The 20,226-nt window shown below is 42.0% G+C and overlaps 1 protein-coding gene across 1 annotated transcript in view; it reads left to right on the top strand.

Annotated features, from left to right (window-relative positions):
* The window catches only part of LOC144819301 (uncharacterized), a 64,608-nt gene extending 59,617 nt beyond the window's left edge, over nucleotides 1-4,991 (top strand). Inside the window, exons 3-4 of the mRNA XM_078677256.1 lie at nucleotides 236-332; nucleotides 3,972-4,991. Of these exons, the coding sequence (XP_078533382.1) occupies nucleotides 236-332; nucleotides 3,972-4,233 (359 nt within the window). The 3' untranslated portion in view covers nucleotides 4,234-4,991. The remainder of the gene's footprint in view (nucleotides 1-235; nucleotides 333-3,971) is intronic.
* Nucleotides 4,992-20,226: the final 15,235 nt, after the last annotated feature.

Below are 20,226 nucleotides of genomic sequence, written 5' to 3'. Positions count from 1 at the left end.
ATTGTGGCTCCCTGGTACCAGGAGCCCTACCCCAGTTTATTCCTACATTTTGAGTGTATACGTGTTGGAAAGCAATTCATGCAACAACACAGATCGTTCGCAAACTTAGCAGGCCACTCTAACAGTACAAAAGTGCCGTTCATCTAATTAGCAGTGTATGATGTTTAGGGAGGGGGGTGTCACAAAAATAACTGCAAACTACTCCCTGTGATTTACAAACATTCTACTTTCGTAGGTGAAATTGATCGGACGTATGAGATCGTCATGGTGTCAATCGGCGGCTTCTTCATACTGGTGGCTGTGATTATTTTTGGTCTGTTGATTAAAAACAAGTGAGTAGAACATGTATATAAAATACCATGGGCCAATTCATTAAATCATTCATGAGAAGAAGGTACTACTATCGGAGTCCTCTTTCCCGTACTCGAAAAGGTCCTTGTGAAGCAGCACAAAAATTAGAAAAAGAGCAAAGAGGGCACCGTCCTTTCTATTTATTATTATTATATATGAATATTCGCTTAATATACCTATGCTGTTACCATTATCATTTTAGATGTGTTGAAGCCCATTCATAAAGGCATGTAAGCGTATGTGAAAAGCTACTAGGGAGAGGTGTGGCGCAGCGGCCAGAGTGGCCGAAGCATCATGTAGCTGGGCAATAGCTCACATAACCTCACCGACAGCCCCCAGCGCCTAGATACCCTTTGGGGTGATAAGTCACATTTTACAAATATGGAATTTAGATTTTTTACTATTGGAGTAATACTTCTCATACTCATAAATGCTTTTGTGATTAGGCCCCTTTAAATGTGGTTAGGCATGAAATGGAGTTCCAGGATGACAATTTCACTTGCTTAATTAATACTCTGTTGTGCAAGTGTTGCATAAACTCTTCTACAAATCATGTGTACACCGAGATCCAGCATAAAAAATGAAATATATATCTAACTGTGTAGGATAGACAAGAATAACCAATGGCAGACTGTGGTGATGTTACATTAAGAAGTAGCTGGTTGGCTCTGAGGTCAAAATAGAATGGGGGACTGTGAAGGTTCCTAAATAAGCTGTTGAAGTTCAGATGATGCTGGGGGTTACTGGTGAAGATGTTACGAAGAAGAAGAAAATAAGAAATCAAACTGGACCTCAGAGTACGTTACTACACAGACATTGTAAACACAAAAGGTGAATCATGGACAAGGAAGGAGTGAGAATAAATATTTTGCAATTCTGTTTGCTTCAGTGACGTCATCCTGACAAATAAGGAAGTTAAACCACGACATAAAACAAAGTAAATCATATCTTATTTGTGCTGTTGTGAAATGTTTCAAAAAGCCTGTTTATTTACATTTACTGAATAAAGTCAAAAATTCCAAGGCTGGGAACACAAGTTAAGTTTATTCAATTCAAGCGTTTTGCAACAAATGTGACTAAGCATTATGCTATTTACACCTACTTTCAAGAAAGTAACACATTCCTACCCGCCTGCCTGGGATGCAGAAATGTGAGTGCCTCACAGATCCACTTCTCCACCCGCTCTAGCACCCTGCCCCTCCCCCCAGCCATCCCCTTTATGGGATCCTGCTTTGCAGTCCCTCCCAGTTTGATGAGTCCATCAGTGGGAGAGGTGTGGCGCAGCGGCCAGGGCGACTGACGCTCGAATCTGGGGACCGCGGTTCGATCCCCGGCTCCGGCGGCAGGTTAGCCCAGCACCATGTGACTCTGGGCTCGCTTAATCTTCCCGACGGCCCCCAGCGCCTTACAAATGTGGACTTTACTTTTACTTTACACCTTAAAAGCAAGTCTTAGCTCATTGTCATGATAACTGATCGGGTTTGGGAGGGTGGCTGAGATCTATGCCTTAGTGGCAATCTCAAGGTCAGCTCATCCTATTTTCATTTCCCATCATGCCACAGATATGGCACATATATATTCTAATAAACAACAAACACAATCGCTGGTGCAGTGTTTCAAAAGTAAGGGTGGACACAGCATGCCTAGCAATTTAAGTTATGCTTCATACTCGGATGCCTATGTTCTTATTATGAAAATGATGTCATCACTGATGTCATTCATGTTACACATGATGTCATATTATCTGCAAAGATAATCACCCTAAGAAAGTTGCACCTAACTTTTCATTTTGTGAAGTTTTGCTATTGTCGGTAGAGTTGTGGTGTGGAAGTGTTGCTATATTTGGTAGCATCTCATCCCAAAGGCACACTCTACGTTATGAAAAATATATTTTATTTGTTGGTTATGGTAATGTGAGATTGTTATCATGTGATGAAAATCCCCAATATTAAATATTATTCTCTAGAATGAGAGATCGAAGAGACAGACATAGGGGGATTCCTATTTTCAATTTCTGAAATATGCGAAAGTCCAAATACTTTCTTTTGCAAATGTTAAAGGTGTATTAAACTTTCATATAGTATTTTAACTGCGGTTGAAGATAGACTAACTAAGCTGATGAATAGTCCAGGACGTTTCATGCAGCCTCAATCTCTTAAATATTAGGATATCCATGTTTGGTTATAGGGGAGAGCTTTCTTACACACCCTCTCCACTTTCAGGTACAAAGGGAATGATTGCTTTAATAAATACCCCTAAGGTATTAATATATGTTACTTACATTGTACTATGTTCAAGCAGCATTTACAACTATCATTTTATTTCTAATAATATATCATTTTAAATGGCATTCACCATGGCCTCTGATGTATAGAAGTAAAATGCAAAGTTAACCTGTCGCACATGATCTCCACAACAAAGGAGTACATTGTAAATATACATTCTATACATTTTTGTACAATTTTCGCAAGGAAAAATTACCAATCCTTTTTTTTTAAATATAGTTGCTAAACAACCATGCAACGATATTCAAAAAGGCAAGAGAGGTTAGTATGTCCCACGGACAATTGAATAATCGTTTCTTAGCAGGCTGAGAGATCACAGTTTTTGTTATGAATGTCATAAACAGTTAAAATTTCCCACATTTGACAAAGAAAAATATAGACCATGGTTGTTCTATGAGTAAAGTAAACTTTTTAACAGTGAATAGTGTAAAATAACAAGGGAGGATAACAGCTTTTGCTTATTTTCTAAATGTTTTAGTGCTCCTATGTTCAATTCATCTCCATAAAAACAAAAATTGTGAGGGTAAGGTCCTACGCATTACTGATGGACAGAATCAGGAGCGGACTTCACTATATAAAAAATACTTTCCTCTAGGACAAGCAAAGGCAAAAAGGCTAGAGCTACATTTACATTCACGCTCAGTTTACACATGTGAGGATGGACAGCTGTCACCATTTCAAATGCAGAAATGTTTACACATTTGACTAGTCATGGAAAGCTACAACAATCATAAAAATGTACCTAGGATCAATCAATTGTAATGCCTCCTTTGCGAGGAATAATTATCAATACTGTATCATTAGGAAGAATTGTGTAGCTGCCAGCTCTCTGCTCCTATGGAGAGCACGGTTATGTCTGAGTCATAAATGAGATGCACCCTTTATAATATCTTCCTCATCATTCAGACTTCAGACTTCAGCTTATCGTAGACCCATCACTGTTCAGAGGGGCAATTCCAGAACGCTGTGTCCAAAAGAAGTTTTAAGTAGTTCGGTGTAGCTCTCGCTCACTCTCCCACAGCTTAGACCCATAATTGTGAGAGCAGGTAAATAACGCATGTTATTGAGCACAAATTAGATTTATAACAATTATAACTCAGGGTGCTTTTCCATTATAAACCCTCACTCAATAAATCAGGTTTCTTGTAAAGCGCGACTACTCACCCATGAGGGTCTCAAGGGGCTGAACAGGACAGACTGTTCAGGAGAGAATTAAACATAAGAGGTAACAGGTTTATATTTCCCAGCAAATATTCCCCTCCTATTTATAGCAAAAATTTAACATTTTCCCTCAAACCAGCGAAATCTTACAAAGTCAATTTCTTATTTTTCTAGATTTCAGAAGATGAGCAAAACAGCCAGCTATCACCATACAAGAGAAAGCACAATTAGCGTGGATCACAATAGCTGTGATGGAGTTTTAACAGCCGAGTTCAGTGGTCCAGCCACCATCTTTTACATTCCAGACCCAAAGATCCCTCGCGGAGGAGAAGATGCGGTCCCTAAACTGAAGCTCTCCAGAGAAGCTCTGCTCTACATCTCATTGATGACCTGCATCAATCTACCTGACATCCACGAGGAACCTTCAGAAATCTGATTGTATTTTTTACTAAATCCGTAATCAATGCAAAGATAACAGGATTTTTCAACAGGAAATGTGTTGCTACAATCCATTCTTATTAACTCCAAGTGTATCTCCTTAGAACCTTACGATTTGTGAACAAGCAACAAACTTGTAAACACAGACACAATAGAAAAGAGACTACTTGTAAAAACAGACACTTGGATCTTGGGAGTGAAGTCATTACCTATGGTCCCAAATGGGTTTAGCAATAACCAGTGAAAATCTAGCCTACTTATTTACTAGAACCAATATGTACACAATTTACTATCTACATGATACAGAAAGGGTTATACAGTCAACGGAAAGGTGTAAAAAACACCTACGGACAGGTTACCTGAACTGCGTAAATGGGCGACAGTTCTGCGCCTTTTACATTCCCTTTTGTGGAACCATCTGGTGTTTTTGCTTGTTTTTGCTGGTAGTCTTGTTTCTGTACATTCCAGCGGCTCCTGAAACTGAGGCTTTCTATCTGTTTCTTTGGCATTGATTCACGGATCACAGGAAAAGACATGGATGGAAGCCCTTAATGGGAAATGTTGACCTTGTGAACTCAAAGCCATGAATCCATTGGTGGGGGTCTTTCATTTCAGAAGACCTCATGAAGTTCTGCACGTAAAATGGAGACTCCACCGACTGTTAACTGTATGGACATAGAATATTGCTTTAGGACATGTAGTACTCGAAGTGTTATATAATGTATTTGTAAATAAAATATTTATAGTGCGGGAAAACTGTTTTTTTCCGTTTGCTCATTCACTGGTAACAGAATCTAAACTAAATAATGTTTATATACGAATTGCTCTCTGTCAAGTAGTTTTTTTTCTAGAATCAACCACATGGATATGCCATATTTGCTAACTAATGAATCAAAGTCTAGGCTTAGGTGTTCTGCAAGGTCTACACAATGCCTGACATCTGCATTTTTCATAGAGGGACTTTACTTATAAGAGGGTCCATGGGCCAGATGTACGACCATTGATGTCTGCAACTAGCAAATTGCATTAAATTGCGACTGCAAATGCAGTCGCAAAACATTCTCACATAGGGTTCAGAGTCGTTATTTAGAAGGAACGCCCTTGGAGCACCCCTTCCTAATAGTGTGTCGCTAACCCTATTTTGCGAGTCGCTATTACATTAGCGACTTGCAAAATAGGTTTGGTACCATGTGCTACTGTTTTTTGCAGTCGCAAAAGGTCAAAATGCCCCTCTTCGACTGCAAAAAACGGTCATCTGGCCCCATGTGTGTAATGTGTTGAAAAGCTGGCACCCTCACTCAGTTTGTGGAGCATGCAGTGTTAAAATGCGGTCCCTACATAGCTCAATGCTTTTAGTGCTTTCAAGCTCCCCTTGTGATTCCGATTTTTATGCTTCTGACTGGTATCGGTTTAGCTGGATGCATTCTAGGCGCTGGGCCCTTCCTCTTCAACGTGAGAGCAAAGGGACTGGTGTGGGAGAGTTTATCTACAGGCTTTCTACGGCCTCACTATTGGCTTGGAAATGGATCTTCTCCAGGTCTCGTTCTACCAACCCTAGGACAGATAGTGCAGCCCACTCTAGTTCCAAGACCTGAACACTTTCTCAGCATTCTGACTTCCAGAAGCAAGTTCTCAGCAGGCAGGGTTCCAGCAGATGAATGTCTAGATATGCATTGGGAACAAACTCTGGCTCCCCTGGTCTGGAAGCAGAGATTCAAGTCAGAGGAAGGAATAGCCTTCCCAGAGCTCCGATCACAAGCAGAGGAAATGCATCTAGCATCAAGGAGGGAATCCGCCTTCCAGATGAAGGTGCAGGCTGGTCCAGAAGTGCCAATGCTTGTGCATTTTAGAAACGAGAAGTTTGCTGCCATTGTTAGGCGATAATAATACAAGCACCTAGAAAGTTCCTAGATTGCATACTTGCTTTCATTTCTTGGGTTGTAGATCCTGTACTGAGCGAGGGACTTGTAGCACAGGCATTCTCCAGGAACACTTTGTGAGTGAAAATGAGACATGGCCGCGGACACGTCTCTTCTGACCTTTAATCACACCAAGCATTAACCTATCCAATCAACTCCAAATGCATCTCAGTAGCGTCTGCTGGCCCAACCCAGGACATTCCAGAGAGCAGTGGAGAGAGAAGTGAGGTGTGCACTTTTCCTGGGAGGGTGGTATGGCTAGAAATTATACTTACTAACAAATGTAACAATATTAATCCTCCAATCAGTTGAAAAGTGTGTGCATTCCCTTGGTAGCACAGAGCAGGCAGGTGGCTTGTGCAGGACTGTTTTGAGGTGTGAATAAGAATGGCCTCTTCAGTCAAAACAAGGTGATTGTGTAGGCTAAAAATTAAAAGGTAAGGACATCTTTTTATCCCTCTTTGCTTAGTTTTGGCACACATTTTCCTTTTCTCATATGTGATGAAGGTAGTTTAGCACCTTAAACGTGACTACACTGTGGGAATTCATTATTCTGCTCCATAGTGTCAATAAATTACACTAGGCAACACCAGACGGTATCCCTTGCTCTTATGGTTCATAATTAATGTCTTTTCTGTTCTCAGTGACAGTTTGGTGCCCAGTCAATGAGCCTGGCCAGGCCTACAGCAGGAAGTCAAGCCATCGATCTAAATTGTGCAGATGGTTTGTTCAGCATTCCTGAGTCAATCAAAACAAAATTTAAAAATAAAATTGGAAACATTTCAAAAAATGTTCACATTTTCAAAGTTTTTTTTTTTTCAAAAGGAACAACAGGGCCACTACAGATTAATTTTCTCACATGTTTAGAACAGCAAAGGAAGGGCAGATGGAAAGCCACTTACCCCTTTGAAGCTTTCACCAACTAACATGAGGAATCAGTCTTTTCGTAGTCTATGCGGGCCTACAATTTCAACATGAATTCCATCATCTGTCAGGAAATTGACCACCGTAACTGTTTATGATTATTCTTTCCCATCAGTATTATCCACTGTTAGGGCATGTGGTCAGTGGGTACAGTTAAATGAGTTCTAAACAGACATGCTCTCTGCTTCTTTGAAGACAAAGGTGAAACAAATGTTTTGCATTCAATTGTAGGCCCCTGTGAAGCTAATATCTACTACTGAATGCCACAGATTGTTCCTACTTAATGTACATTGTCTCTTTTTGTGAATATTGTAAAGTGTTGGTTCCGTAGCTGGTGGCGTGAATGGTCTTGTGTGTAACACACGACAGGTGTGTGAATGGCCTGTAAAGAGGTTGGGGCCTTGACGCAGCTTTACAGCTCACGAGCTGTGAGTCACTGGTTCAGTTTTTTGACCTTTCAATTATTAACACTGCATTTAATTTTTGTGAAATCTCTTATTAATAAATGTTATATATTGAGCCATCGCTTACCCTTGTGCCAAATCCAACCAGCATGTGTGTATACTTGAGGTATAGATGGTTGTGTAGTAATATTTGCCTTTCTGTCTTTCTCTGCCATGGTGTACATTGTCTCTAGGGAAAATCTACCAACTCTAGATACTTTCATAAACTAAACACCCAGGGTATTATACAGTGATGTCTTGCTCTTGTGTATCCCAACAAGTTTTCTTACTCACAATGCCCTGAAAACCTCAAAATGTGACTAAAGTCACACATTTTCCTTGCATTACTTTGCCCTTATCTTCCAGCATTCCCCCAGGTCTCCTGATAAAAATAGTACCTCACTTGTGACAGAGATGGGACCAACACTTATTGTGGAAACGTCAAAATTATCTATCTCAAAATGACCTTGTTTTGCAAGGGGGTCACCTGCGTTGTTGGTTCTGCGTTCAGTGGTCATTTAGGGGAACCTACCAAACCCAGACATTCCTGAAAACTAGACACCAAGGTAAGTCCAGGGAGGTGTTGCTTGCATGGATCCCCAAACCTTTTCCTATCCAGAATCCCCTCCAAACCTAAAATTTAGCTAGAAAATCACATGTTCCTCACATTTCTGTATGGGAAAGTTGTGGGATAACTGGGCCAACACAAATGTCCTACTACCCAGCGTTCCCCCAGGTATCCTGATAAAAATTATACCTCACTTGTGTGGGTGGGCCAAGAACCCAGGGAAGCGCCCAAAACGTACTGTGGAGACATCAAAATGATCTATCACGAAACAACCTGGTTTTCCAAGGGGGTCACCTGCGTTTTTGAACTTGGGCTTGGTGGCCATCTAGGGAAACCCACCAAATCCAGACAGTTCTGAAAACTAGAAACCTGGGGGAAGTCCAGGGAGGTGTGCTTTGCATTGATCCTCCAACATTTTCTCACTCTGAATCCCCTGTAAACCTCAAATTTGGCTAAAAAATCTACTTTTCCTCACATTTCTGTCTTGGATCACTGCACAGGCACAAATTTGCTACCACCCAGCATTCCCCTCAGTCTCTCAAGTAAAATGATACCTCACTTGAGTGTGTGGGCCAAGTGTCTGCGACTGGGGAGGGCCACAAATTAGAGATTGAGGGGATAGCACAGCGAGCTCTAAGTGCTATATTTATTTTTTTACATACTTTTTTAGGCTGAATCTGCACTGGACACCAACACAAGTGAGGTATCATTTTGTCTTGTCCTGGTGCACTGTAAGGTTATCATTTACAATGCTTTAAAAGCTAATGTAATTGAATATATAATGAGAAATGTATTGTAGAATGCACCATTTTTGCCATTTCTTCTGAAGTTTCTTGAGGGGAGAGCTCCCCCAAACACCCCCTTGTAGTGGCCAGGCTCACTAGATGTACAGCATAGGCGGCTGGTCAAACAAAATTTGCGAGGGCTGCTTTGGGTTCCCAGCCCTACCCTGGATCCCACGGTTGTGTGTCTTTTCCCAGCTGGAGATTCTTGGAGATTGGTCCTCTTGTCGCAGCGCAGAAAGAAGGACAACCATGGGCTTTTCACACCTCCAGTACCTGCTCGTTCCCCAAGTCTAGGTACCTGCAATGTACAAGGTCACGCTGAGCTTTCACTGCAATAAATGCATTAAAATTATGACCGATTCTTATCTCAAACTATGATTATCTTCTCCAGGAATCATAGTCCTGCCCATAATGGCTAAACTCAGATAAAGGAGCACTGTCAATATAGAGGCCCTCTTGCTGGCTGTAAAAGCAGAGACCTTGCTTTGCTTTATAGAGCATTCAGTGGGTTTAATGTTTAATGCATGCCTCAGAAAATATGTGGAGAAATAAAGGCGTGTATGATGAGCGGAGATCTACCTTAACGTTCGTGTTTCAAATAATGAGTCTTACGTTCTTGGGCTAAAAGGTACTATGTGCATAGTGGCTTGCAGAAATCCACATTAAAGCTAGACTTATTGGCTTTGCCAATGACTGGGACCAGTAGTGGTGAAGGTGGTGTGTTACTCGTGGCAGTGATACTTTTGGTGTGGTTTTGTGGTGGGGATGGTAATGGTGGCAGGGGTACTTAGGTATTGAAATGATGTTAGAAGGGCAGTGGCGGTATGGTATTGGAGGCAATCAGTGCTTAATTTGTATTATAATATGTGCCGGCGTACAAAGTTTTGCTCAGAAGTGCTATTGCAGGTCAGGGTGCCGAATACCAAGGTTGCATAGTTTTTATTCCATCATGACTCCTTCATCATCCAAGGCACTCTCTTCTGCTTTATCTCACTCTTTCAGGTTGTTTTTCATCCCTACTTTCACTCTTTGTTACAGTTTTTCTTGTCCTCCTACTTTCCTCCTTGCATGTTTTTCTCTCTTGCTCTGGGTGAAAGTCTTATGAGGAAAAATAAAGACTGGTTCCAAGAATTAAGTGCTGGTGTGCTCCAACTACAAAACACTGGCTCACATTAAGTACAGGAGTGGTAGTATTGGTAGTATTAGAGGTAGAGGTGGTGGTATTGGTGAGGGCGTTGCTGGTCGTATCCTTGGTGGATGGTGGTTTTAGCTGTGATGGTGGTGGTATGGGTATTGGTGATATCAATGCTGCCATTAGTGTTATTGTTATTTTCATCACCCAGCACTGGTCACTGGTGGTGTAATCCAAATTTAAAGCATGTCTTGGATTTTGGTTAATTTAAATGGCCCATCACTCTGGATCTCACATAATCCCTTTATATATATTTTAAGTCTTTTGTTGAATAATTGTATTATCAACAGGATCCTAGAATGAGGCAGAGAACATTCGTAGGTAATGAATCTAGTCATAGAAAAGCTCCCAAATACTACAGACAATAGACGGATTGCAGAAGCGCTGATTTAGATGAGGCAGAAACAGGAATTCTGCAGTTGTTTTTTGCAGTGACGAAGCCCCTACTGGCTGTGCCTTTAAGAAGGTCATATGGGCAGTTTTGACATTGCCAACAACAGCAATGAGCCTGCCCCAGTGAAATATGAGTTTCATCATCATAATGACAGCTCCCAATCTACTCCACCATTGTCAGGGCTACTGCAATGTGGTCTGGTGGGCAGACCCAGGCGTTTTGTCCTACTGTCACCAGGAACAATACTAGAAAGAATATTAGGTGAGAACTCAGTGAAACTGATTGTCACTGTTTGCAGTGCTGTAACCTCACATGGGATGGTGATATGATTCAAACTGGCGATTGGTACTTTTGGACCGCTTTGCATCATGAATGTAATATGATTGCATTTCCATGTCTTCTTTTTCCTTTCCCCATGCCACCGCATGAGAATGCCTGTTGCTTTCTCTTACCTTCGCACTAAGTAGAACTTAGGGAAGTTAAGAAGGGTGATTAAGTGACGGGTGAAAGCATATGTACACGTTAAATACAGATTCAGGGCTGACACTTGTTGACCACTGAAGAATAGTGGGGGAAGAGCTTTAGTACTCACCTTATACCCCACTCCTTTTCCTGTTTTTAGTCTTGATAAATTCAAATATAGCAACATGATATTTCCTATGGTAAATGTTTAAATAAATTAAGTGACCACATGCTCACAATCAATCAATAAAAATATGAACAAATTTACATGAGCAGATTTGCTGCTAACAGTAATAAACATTACTCTTTCCCTCACCATTTACATTACCAACATTAAATTCTCTCTGATCTGGAATACATTTTGCAAAATACAATGCAATAGATCCAGTAATTGGTCTTTTGGGTTCAGGTTTATATCAGGCATGAAGTAAGTCCACCGGACACAAGTTTACATGAGCATTTGTTACACGACAATTTTACCAGATTTTTGTTTTTTACACTTTATTTCTAAAAATTAGAAACTTATCTACAACCCAAGTCTAGGAAAATGCTTTATTAAAATATATCTGTTGCAGCCTCTGGGCCCAATTCTTTCAAGCACAATAAACACATTCCACCTAGGCGTGATTCAACCACACACTTTCCCAGACATCCATGCATTCATGGGCTTGCATCCAATTAGACCACACCTTGGTAGAAACTCATTATACAAAGGTCAATGATAATAACAGTAATATAATATCCAGCTCTGTAGTCAGCTAGAAGCTGTCCATAGCAAAAACATTATTTGAAGTTTACCATCATTAATATCATAATCAAGTAGAGTTATTCGTGATTTTATTAATCCCCAATGGAAAGGAGGAGCCTCATATAAGATTATGATAAATTAAAGTAATATGTATTCTTCAAACGTTAATGAGGAAGAACATTTCAAAATTAAATAAGAAAATAATCCTGCACAATGATATTGAAACTGAGCTTAAAGGAGTCATCCGGTGAATGTATTTATATGGTATTTCTATAGCAAGAACCTAGTCAAAAGACAACTGTGTTGTAGATAGTTAATGCATTGTGATTTGGTGCTCTTAAAGAGGTGTTTCTTTAACTCTTTCCTTAATTGGAGCAGCATTGGAGCGGTCCTGAGGAATACGGGGATATTGTTCCAAATCCTAGGTACATTAGTGGAATAGGCCCCCTGCCTTTATTTTCTTTTTACCACTTCCGAGTCTGCAGTCAGATGATGTCCTAGTTGCAGATGTGCCAAAAATCACAAGAGATGGCGAGCTTCTCTGCAAAAAAAAGGAGGTGCTGGTTGTGATGGCTTTGAAATGAAGCAGCTGGTTTTGAAGATGGTGCAAGTCAGCAAGAGAAGCCAGTGGGTTCCATCAGGATGTAGCTGATGGGATTATATTTCTTCAGACCCTGGATGATGTAGCATCCTCCCCAGCCTTGGAATAGGTAAATGATTATATCCCGCACGGATCTTGGTATCACATGTCTTTATTCCTCAGAGTGTAACTGTTAACTGAACATTATACATCATGAATTCTATCAACCACACCCAATCACTTCTATCACTGCTCTTTGGAGTCCATCAGGAACCAAAAAGGACCCGTCATCTCTAAATCACAAGACACTACAGATGAGACATGCTGTGGCATGTAGGATGCCCTGAAGGGGTGTAAGTGTGGAGTTTGGGAGGCCATGGAGCATGGCTTAACCACCATCTAGATCCATAAGTATGAGGGATTCAACGGCAGTTCTGAAGTCACTGTCTGGAAGAAAGGGTTTAAATTTCCTTACCAGTCAGTTTTTGTTTTTGGCAATGTGTTCTTTGAGGATGAGGTTGGTCTCCCAGGTGAATCCAAGTGACTTGGCATTTGGTCAAAGCTGGGGTTCAGAGTCATCAAGGTTCCTGTCATTGAGCCAGGTTTGTACTGTTTTTTTGTTTGTTGTTCTTGGCAGATAACGGGAATTCTGTCTTGGGTGGGTTCAGCCACAGGTAAATGCTGGGCACCCAAGTCTGAATGATGTAAGGCAGAGCAGAGTTTGCAGTGTTGGATGTTGAAGTACTGGGTTTTTCAGAACCCAGCGGTGCCAGGGAACACACCCTAAGACTTCGAGTTCTTCCTGTTTCAGACTACCGAAACACAGAGTCTTCTTGGTGAAGTCAAAGATCGAATTTATTGGCTGCAGCCAGTAACAGATATCCTAGAAGTACTACACGGTGTATATTCCCAGGAGACTGCTCAAAATTACAAAGCCAGCCTTCCCTTTTTATACAAAATATTATGCTTTAGGCAAACATTCCTTATTTTACAGTTGACCATTCACATATTTTCACTACAAAGAAAAAGCAGAATCATGATGACAAGCTTATTTTCAGTTTGTCCAGCCCACAATAAATTATCCGGCAAGGCCCAACATTTTCCATCAGATATCGGCGGACCCCTAATAAAAACGGGCACCTCCTCCTCGTAAAGTAAGTCATAAAGTAAGAAACAGAGACAGGTGTGTGTAAGATTAGGCAGGGTTTGTATGCAATGAAGGGTTTTATAATATGTTGTGCCTTGATTCTAATCTCGTTCGGCCACTGGGAAAGGAACTGGCCGAACAGGTTTGGCTTCAGGCAGTGGAGTCAGCTTGCCCAGGTCACAGAGGAGTCAGCAAAGGTGTACGTGTCCTTCAGACTCGTTTTTGGCCTTAGTCATTGGCCTTTGTGAGGGCAATCACAAAATGGCTGCCGTTCACAAAATGGAAGCCGAGGGTTCAGGACGGAAACTCTGATTCCAGGGTGTTTTCGTCACTCGAATATGACGAAAAATGCTTGTGCATAGTATTCTAATCATTCTCGGTCTGCTGATACCAAAATCGTCATGATACGACGATGTTTATAACAGGGGTCCAGAATTTTCAGTACCACAGCCCCTCCTTTTGCCCTTACATAGGCAATAACCTATACTCACGCTAATCTGAGTCCAGGTCTATATTCATAAAGTCATTGAGATGTTGCTGTAGCATCATCCTATTACTTAGCTCGTCTCTTGATACAGGTTTCCTTACACACGATGTAGCACAGAGGCCACATATTGCAGGAGCACACTGTACACACAGACAGAACAGGAAAAGAATGGCTAAGATCATCCCAATGACTATCAGAATCTTCCATCCCCAGGCAGATATCAGTTCCCAGAACCACCCCATCAATGACCAATCTCTTTTATCCACATGAATAGATTCAGAGATCTTATGCAGTTTGGAAATGGCCTGGTAGACTGTCGGAGCGTTATCTGGAATGAAAACGCAGCAACTTGATTGGATGACTTTACATACCCCACCTCGGTCTGCAAGTATGACGTCTAATGCGACCCTGTTCTGAAGAGTCATAAGGCGATCCGACTGGAGCTCAGCAGTCAAATTACTAAGGGCACTGGCGGTTTCAACTACAGTAGATTCAACCACCCTTGTCAATTGCCTTATGTTCCTGCTGTTAACCTTAGGCCCCCAAAACGGCAGAAAAACCCTTTACGAAATCTCCAAATTCTTGTTCTGCAGTGTCTTCTTTATTGATGACACTTCTAACTATCCTTGTCTTATGGTAATCTGCCGCGGCCGTGTAGGTGGGAGGTAACAGGAATGAAACAAAACATGTGCCCGTGAAGTCAGGGGGCAAACATGTATAGGCTCTATCATGGCAGATGAAATAGGTACCCTTAGCTGCTAGGAACGAAGGGGAAGTCTGAGACGCAAAAACATATGTTTCAGTGCAGATACTTTTCCCTAACTGAGCTCTGGGATTCTTGCCATTACCTTGCAGACATAGGTGACCCTGATGGGGTACAAAACAAATCGGGGAGGATCTCCTTGCTCGCTGGTTCTCACTCAGAGTAACTCCATATCTGGTCACGTTCCATCCAATATATGCTAGTGTCTCATCTCTCGGGATAGTCTCATAGGAAATAGCTTCCCTAATCATATCTACTATACCCTTAACTAGAGCACTATTCTTAGGATTATCTTTCACAGAACGTAGGGGGTTGACTTCATGTGCGTAGATGAACATCGTTCTGTATGCCCACACAGAACCATTATGGCTGAAAGGCAGGACCAGATAAGGGATACCTTTATCAGTAGTATGAGGCATAAGACCACACACCCAACAGTTAGTTGTGTTCACTACTAATTGGTGTTGGTGTAGAAGCTGAACGAATGAATTATTGACAAATTCTAATCTTCTAGCGGACTCATGTTCAGGCAGAGGGTGAAAAGTATGCAAGGAAATAGTAGAAGGAGGTATGGGCTGTGTAGTGGGTGCAAATGTCACTTGAAAAGAGAATAAAGCATATCCTATTAAAAACGTCATTACACTAAGCAACATGAAAATACATAATATCAAAAATCGTTTCTTTGTCATCATTATACACATTCTGGCTTTAAAGTCCATCTGTTTGGCAGGTCTCTCCATCTCGAAAAACTCCATCCTCTCTAATTGCTGCTCGCGGTGGTAGGGTGTTCTATGCTAAGGAATGCTTCTGTCAGTCCAGGGCAACTCCCTTAGACCAACCAGAACTGTCGACCTAACGTCTTCAGCTGCACTCCAAAGACTTGGGCAACCACGACCCTACAGCTGAACCCGGATGGCGGTTCGAAAAACAAAAATAAGAAAGTTTCTCAGATGAGAGAGCTGCACTTTCAAAAATAGCAAAGAAAAATAATTTTTTTATTTGTCCGTAGTTCTCGGCCTCAAATTATAACGGCTTTTTCCAGGTATTGTCTGGTTCTGGAACAAGAGTTCAGGTTCGGTAGTGTCCAATCGAATTGACGGTGGCACAGCTTCTTGCAAAAGATTGTCACTTTCTCGTTCAGAAATTGTTCCTTTTACACGTGCATCGCTAAAAGGCAGAAAACGAGGCACAGTCTCAGTCTCAGAGTCAGTGATCCCCTCCTGGACCCACCGGTCGTACGGTAGAGGCAAAGGGACCCTCTTGCAGTGTACGCCGTGGATCCAGTTCTTTTTCCCTTCCACTCGAACGGCTGATCTTGTTGAGAGAAGGACGAGGTGGGGGCCGATCCAACGGGGCTGGTCATTCTTTGTCCGCTGGAAGTTCTTGACCAGCACCCATGATCCAGGATCGATAGGATGTCCTGGAGCTTCAGAGACCTGAGGCAGAGTATCGTGAACCTGTTGGTGTAAAACACGCAATTTAGCCGTCAATTCATACAAATAATCAAGCAGTAGAGGGTGTTCAATTTCACTGAATTTTGTCGGCCTTGGCACTCCCCATATGTTGGCCGGGCGGCCGAACACAATTTCATAGGGACTAAGTCCCACTCGCGAATGCACAGTCATTCTTGTTGAAAGGAGTGCTAAAGGCAGAGCGTCAGGCCATTTAAGACCAGAGCTCGCATGGATCTTGGCCAATTTCAGTTTTAGTGTGCCATTATAGCACTCTACTAGTCCAGCTGATTGGGGGTGATTTGCAGTGTGGAATTTTTGTTGGATACCTAGCCCCTCACATACTTTTTTCATCACTCGACCCACAAATTCACTCCCATTATCACTCCAGACCATTCTCGGCATTCCAAACCTAGGGAAGAATTCTTTGACAAGGGCTTTAGCTGTGGACAAGGCAGTGTTGTCTTTCAGGGGATATGCTTCTACCCATCTGGAAAAGGCACAAACAACAACGAGTACGTATTTCAAATTGTTGCACCTTTCCATGTGGATGAAATCTAGCTGCAAAACCTCGAACGGATACATTGGAGGCGCAAAATGACCAGCTGGAGTTGGGGTTCCCTTACCAGGACTGTATTTCAGACACACCATGCAATTCTTGACCACATTCTCTGCACACTTAAAAATTCCAGCATTTTGCCATACTGGAGCTAACAACTTACAAATCCCTTTCACACTGATATGAGCCATTCCATGGGCCATTGTCACCACTGCAAGCACATACGCATCGGGTAACAACCATCGTTGATGTTCCGACAATTCAACCCAACAACCATTTGCATCCAATTTACCCGTACTTTCTCTCCACATGCTCAACTCTTTCTCTGTAGCTTCAGCTTGAATAGATTTCACACTTTCAATCGTATCTTCACACATTCCAACGTCACCAACCCATCTTGCAGGGCCTGCAACATACATTCGATTCATCACATCTTTTGCTGTTTCTTTTGCGATTTCGTCAGCAAATGCATTTCCACGACCAACATCATCAGTAACCTTCTTGTGTGCACTGCATTTCACAATCGCAACTTGTAACGGCAAGGTCAGTGACTCAAGAAGCTCATTCACCAACTGACCATGCTGTATCGTAGCTCCATGCAAAGTCAGGAACCCACGTTCTTTCCACAATCGTCCAAAACTATGAGCCACACCAAAAGCATACTGGCTGTCAGTGTATATGGTCACTTTCATTCCTTTTGACAACACACATGCTCTCGTAAGTGCAATCAACTCCGCTGCTTGAGCTGAATTATGTGGAATACGTGCAGTTTCAATAATCGTATGCAAAGTCGTGACAGCATATGCCGCAGTCGTATCACCATTCGGAAGCTTGAAGCATGAACCATCCACCCATAAGGTTCCATCACACTTCACAAGAGGAGTATCTTTTAGATCTACTCTCCCTTTTGTTTCTTCTTCTGTCCTGAGAAAACAATCATGCTGTTCAACATCATCTGTCTCTACTGAAATTGGCAATAACGTGGCTGGATTCAACGTATTGCACCTCTTTATGTGCACATGACTCGCAAACAGTGTCAACTCGTAACCTGACAATCGAGCACTAGTTAAGTGCTGTGTCTTGGTCCTGTTTAACAAAGTGTCCACTGCATGTGGAACCATCACAATCAACATATTATTCATCACTAAACCAGCAGACTGTCGAATAGAAACAGCTGCTTCTGCCGTGGCTCTCAAGCAACTCGGCAACGCCTTAGCTACCGGATCCAAAGTCGATGAAAAATACGCGCATGGACGCTGCTTGTCTCGAAAAGACTGTGTCAGCACTGACAATGCACAACCTTCTTTCTCATGGACATACAGTGTAAAGGGCTTACTGTAGTCGGGGGTACCCAACACAGGAGCTGAACACAATGCATCACGCATTTCGGAAAAACTTTTCTGACAATCTTCAGACCACGGAATGGGATTCGGTGTATCTTTACAAGTTAATGCCACCAAAGGTTTGGCCAACAAAGAAAAATTCGGTATCCATTGTCTGCAATATGATGTAATACCCAAGAAAGCATGCACTTCTCTCTGTGTCCTTGGCACACTCAATTTTGCAATTGCCTGAATTCTTTCTGGCAGTCAGTTTCCTTCCCTCCTTCGATAAGAGATGACCTAAGTAGGTCACTTCTTGTCGACAATATTGCAACTTCGAAAGAGACACTTTGTGATGCAAATCAGACAAATGAAGCAACAACGACAACGTGGCTTCTTTACAAATCTCCTCAGTATCTGCAGCGACAAGCAAATCGTCAACGTACTGAATAAGGGTAGCGCCATCAGGTAAAACAATCGTATCAAGCTGTGTTTTTAAAGCTTGACTATATATCGATGGACTTTCACAGTAGCCTTGGGGAGCGCATTTAAAACGGAAGCTTCGGCCTCCTAAACAGAATCCGAAAATATCCCTGCTCTCCTCGGCAATCGGGATGCTGAAGAAAGCATTCTTCAAGTCAATCACCGAGAACCAAGTGGCTGAAGCTGGAATCATAGTCAATAGGGCAGTGATATCAGGAACAACTGGAAATTGTGGCACAACAATTTTATTGACCTCTCTAAGATCGATCACAAACCTGTAAACAGGTGGCTGAGAAGGGTCAGTACACTTCAAAACAGGCAGAACAGGACTATTGCAAACGTTGCCTCTTGTCTCTTCAATTACATCTTTTTCAATCAGATCATAAATGATCGCTAACAACGCCTTTTCACCTTCGCTAGAGATCTTGTATTGGGGAATGCGCGGCATTCTAACATTGGCTTTCAATGTCACAAGATATGGCGGTATTTCCAAAAGACCCACATCATTAGGACCAGTAGCCCAAAGAATATCAGGAAGAAACGACAATTCGGTCGGAAGTTTATCTTTCGACAAATACATTGGAGAGACCACTTTCTTACCCAATGTAAGTTGTACTCCCGAAGGAGAACAATATAATATTGCATACAATCTTTTCAACAAATCCAATCCTAACAAGTTTTCACCTCAACCTGTCGTCAGAATAAGGGGTGCTTCCAATTCACAAGGTCCAACAGAAAGGGACATAGAACTAGAAATCAGGTTCCTAACCGGGGCGCCAGAAAAACCTACTGAAACATTCATTTCGCCAGACAAAGGTGCGCCAGGGGGTTTTGAGTGCATAATAGAACTCTTTGTAGCACCAGTATCCAACAGAAAAGGCTCTGACACACCTGATGTAGTCACTTCAACATAAGGTCCACTCTGATCTACTGGAACTGAAACAACTCCCTCTCTTTGTCTATGGCTGTCCTAGCAATCATTACCTTCCATATTCTCATCTTCTGCATAGTAGTCATCATCATAGTACTGAGCCGTCCTACCAGATGCGTTATTCTGCTGATCAAAACTATTCATCGAATTCTGAGGCGGAAAGGAGCGCGCGTTCTGGGGGAAATTTCCACGTCCCCTACCTCTAGGAGCTTGTTGAACACCTCGACCTCTTGCGCCAGAAGCACCATTCGTACGCTGTAACAAAATAGGACAACTATACTTCAAATGACCCTCTTCTTTACAATATGAACACTGATTGGGGCCTACAGGAACACGTGGTTGAGAAAACTCGAACCTTTGCGAGTTTCTCTGAAACTGTTGAGGTTGCTGATAGTTACTCTGACCACCATGTGGTGGATACGCCTGTTGTAAAAGAATCTTCGTCTTTAATTCTTTAGTTTCTTGTCTGCTCTATCCTTCTCATCTTTATCCCTATTTTCGTAGTACTGTGCAGTAGCCAATATTTGTGCTGAAGAGGAAACGGCCCAAGAACTTTCTGAATCTTTCAATTTCTTACGCAACTTGGGAAGCAAATTGTGCACAAATTTGTCAACGAACAACCGTTGACCACCTTCTGTACTCATATCTTGACCACTGTGGTTGATAAACGTTTCTTCAAACCTGGTGAAGAAATCAGACACTGTTTCATCTTTCTTCTGCTTACACGCAGATAATTTATCCCAATTCACATGCATCGCAGGCATTAAAGTTTTCATGTAAGTAATGATCCTATCAGGAATTTCTTCTACCAAGGGCTCGGGTTTAGCACCACC

The sequence above is a fragment of the Lissotriton helveticus genome, chromosome 2_1 (assembly GCF_964261635.1).
Source record: "Lissotriton helveticus chromosome 2_1, aLisHel1.1, whole genome shotgun sequence".
NCBI lineage: Eukaryota > Metazoa > Chordata > Amphibia > Caudata > Salamandridae > Lissotriton > Lissotriton helveticus.
The sequence above is the reverse complement of the archived record's forward strand: the minus strand, read 5'-3'. Positions and strand labels throughout refer to the sequence as shown.